Source organism: Cupressus sempervirens, chromosome 6 (genome assembly GCF_028749045.1).
Source record: "Cupressus sempervirens isolate cs-2001-9-10 chromosome 6, ASM2874904v1, whole genome shotgun sequence".
In the NCBI taxonomy this organism is placed as follows: Eukaryota; Viridiplantae; Streptophyta; class Pinopsida; order Cupressales; family Cupressaceae; genus Cupressus; species Cupressus sempervirens.
Genome location: NC_143123.1, coordinates 544,954,253 through 544,956,894, shown reverse-complemented (window position 1 = coordinate 544,956,894; position 2,642 = coordinate 544,954,253). Strand labels below are relative to the sequence as shown.

The following is a 2,642-nucleotide window of genomic DNA, read 5'->3' as shown; positions in this document are numbered from 1 at the left end:
GTGGAAGAATGGAGAAGGCTCGCTAGTTGTTTGACAAAATGCATAGCACAGACGTGGCCTCATGTACTGCGCCGATTATGGGATATGTGTAGAATGGTGTTCTTGACGAGGCTTCGAGGCTTTCCCATAAAGTTCAAAATCAAGATGTGGCCTCATAGACTGCTACGGTTACCGCATGTGTGCAAAATGGCGTTCTTGACATGGCCTTGAAGATTTTTGGAGATGCCTCGGCGAAATGTGGTTTCATGGACTGCAATAATATTTGGCTATGCACAAAATGGGTATTGTGAAGAAGCATTGGAGACATTCAAGCAAATGGAATTGGTACGCATTGAACCAACCTCAGAAACTTTTGCCAGCATCTGTCCCGTTTGTGCCAAAATGGGAGATCTGGAACAGGGTATGAGAAACCACCAGAGAATTATTGAATGCAACCTTTTGTCAGATGATGTAGTTTTAACTGGCCTAGTAGATATGTATGCGGCATGTCGTAGCATGAAAAAGGTAGTTCAATTGTTAGAGAGAATTTCTAAACCAGATGTTGCCTCGTGGACTGCAATCATTGCTGGATATGTGCAAAATGGATTTGTGGATAAAGCCTTGGAGTTTTTAAGGAAAATGCAATTTGTAGGTGTAAAGTCAGACTCGTCAACATCTGCTAGCATTCTACCGGCTTATGCCATCATGTGAGATTTGGTACAAGGTAAGAAAATCCATCAAAAGATAATTGAAAGTAGATTTTTATTGGACGTGGTTCTGACTGCATTGATCGACATGTATGCAAAATGTGGTAGTATACAGAAAGCCAATGAGTTGCTTCACAAGCTGCCTAAATGGGATGTGATCTCCTCAAATGCAATGATTGTAGGGTATGTACAAAATGGGCTTGTTATAAACCAAGGCCTTTAGTTTTTTAATAAAATGTAATTATTGGGTGTAAAACCAGACACATCAATGTTTGTCAGCATCCTCCCAACTTGTGCCAAACTTGGAGCTCTTGAGAAAGGTATGGAAATACATCAAAAAACAATAAAAGATGGGTTATGTCAAATGTTGTAGTTGTCACATCTTTGATAGAAATGTATGTAAAATGTGGATGCATGCATAATGGATACAAAATGTTTGACAATATGCATCATCCTAGCATAGTCTAATGGAATGCAATGATCGCAAGATATGCAATGCATGGCTATAACAATATGCACTCCATCTCTTTGAATAGATGAAGTACTTTGGAACCAAACTTGACCCTATAAGCTTCATATGTGTTCTATTTACATGTAGCCATGGCAGTCTACTGGATGATAAGATATTCAAGTTTCAATACCTCCATGTTCATGTTATGTTTGCAATAGGGAGGGAGGGTTGGCAAAGAGTGAGCGCAAGGAGGAGGTCGGTGAGCAAGAGATAGATAGAGATGGAAATAAAAATAGAGGAGATGGAGAGGAGAGAGGAGTAGATAGAGATCAGAGAGAAAAATGAATAATGTGGAAGAGATGGAGAAGGATGTGGAGGAATTAATGGAGAGATCTATAAAGGAGAGGGAAGATATCACGGTAGAGATAGTATCGTGGGGCGTCATTTCATATGACAGGAGTTAGAGAGTACTTCTCCAGTTACAAGGAGGAGGACGCCAACATCCCGATTTCTATGGGAAACTTGTCCAAACTCAAACCTGTTGGGAAAGGGACTGTTCAGTTTCAGAGGGAGAATGGAAAGATAATTCCTCTTCATGATGTGTTATATGTGCCAAGCTTAGGTATGAATTTGATTTCTGTATCTGTTCTTCAGGATAGGGGGTATAATGTACTCTTTAGAGGGACACATGTGTTGATTAAGCACAAGGATTGGAAATCACCCATAACTATTGGAGTTAGGAGTGGTCACCTTTATAGATTGCAGTTTGATACTCCTAAGGCACTTATGAGCAACAGTAATCCTAGAGATCTTGGAGAGCTATGGCATAGGAGGATGGGCCATATTCATCATGGAGCACTTAGATTGCTTCGTGAGACCGTGACAGGTGTTCCAGAGGTGAGCACAGAGCATGATGATACATGTAAGGGATGTGTGTTGGGGAAATTTGCGAAAGCATCTTTTCCAAGGAGTGACACCAGATCTAAGGGTGTTCTTGATCTAGTACATTCAGATGTTTATGGACCTATGTCGACGAAATCTCTCAGAGGATATGAGTATTATGTTACTTTTATTGATGATTTCTCTAGAAAGACCTGGATATACTTCTTGAAGACTAAGGATGCGGTTTTCAGTCGATTCCAAGAGTTCAAGGCTCTTGTGGAGAACTCGCCAGGAAAGAAGATAAAGGTTCTTCGGTCAGACAATGGAGGCGAGTACAAAGGAAATGTCTTCCAGGAGTTCTGGACCAGAGAAGGAATCAAGAGAGAATGGACTATTCCTTACAATCCACATAAGAATGGAGTTGCTGAGAGGAAGAACTGTTCTATATCGGAGGCAGCAAGAGCTATGCTACATGACCAGGACATGCCCCATTACTTATGGGCAGAGGCGTGTAATACAATAGTCTACATTCAGAATAGAGTTCCACACAAGGTGCTAGGGGAGATGACACCAGAGGAGGCTTTCACAAGGAAGAAGCCAGATGTTAGTCACTTCAGGATATT

General features: G+C 41.1%; 1 protein-coding gene across 1 annotated transcript; it reads left to right on the top strand.

The window, feature by feature from the left end:
• The first annotated feature begins 222 nt into the window (after positions 1-222).
• On the top strand, positions 223-690 carry LOC149553401 (pentatricopeptide repeat-containing protein At5g39350-like). The gene has a single exon (XM_089790329.1). The coding sequence runs from the start codon at positions 223-225 to the stop codon at positions 688-690; it is 468 nt and encodes a 155-aa protein (XP_089646455.1).
• The last annotated feature ends 1,952 nt before the right edge of the window (positions 691-2,642 follow it).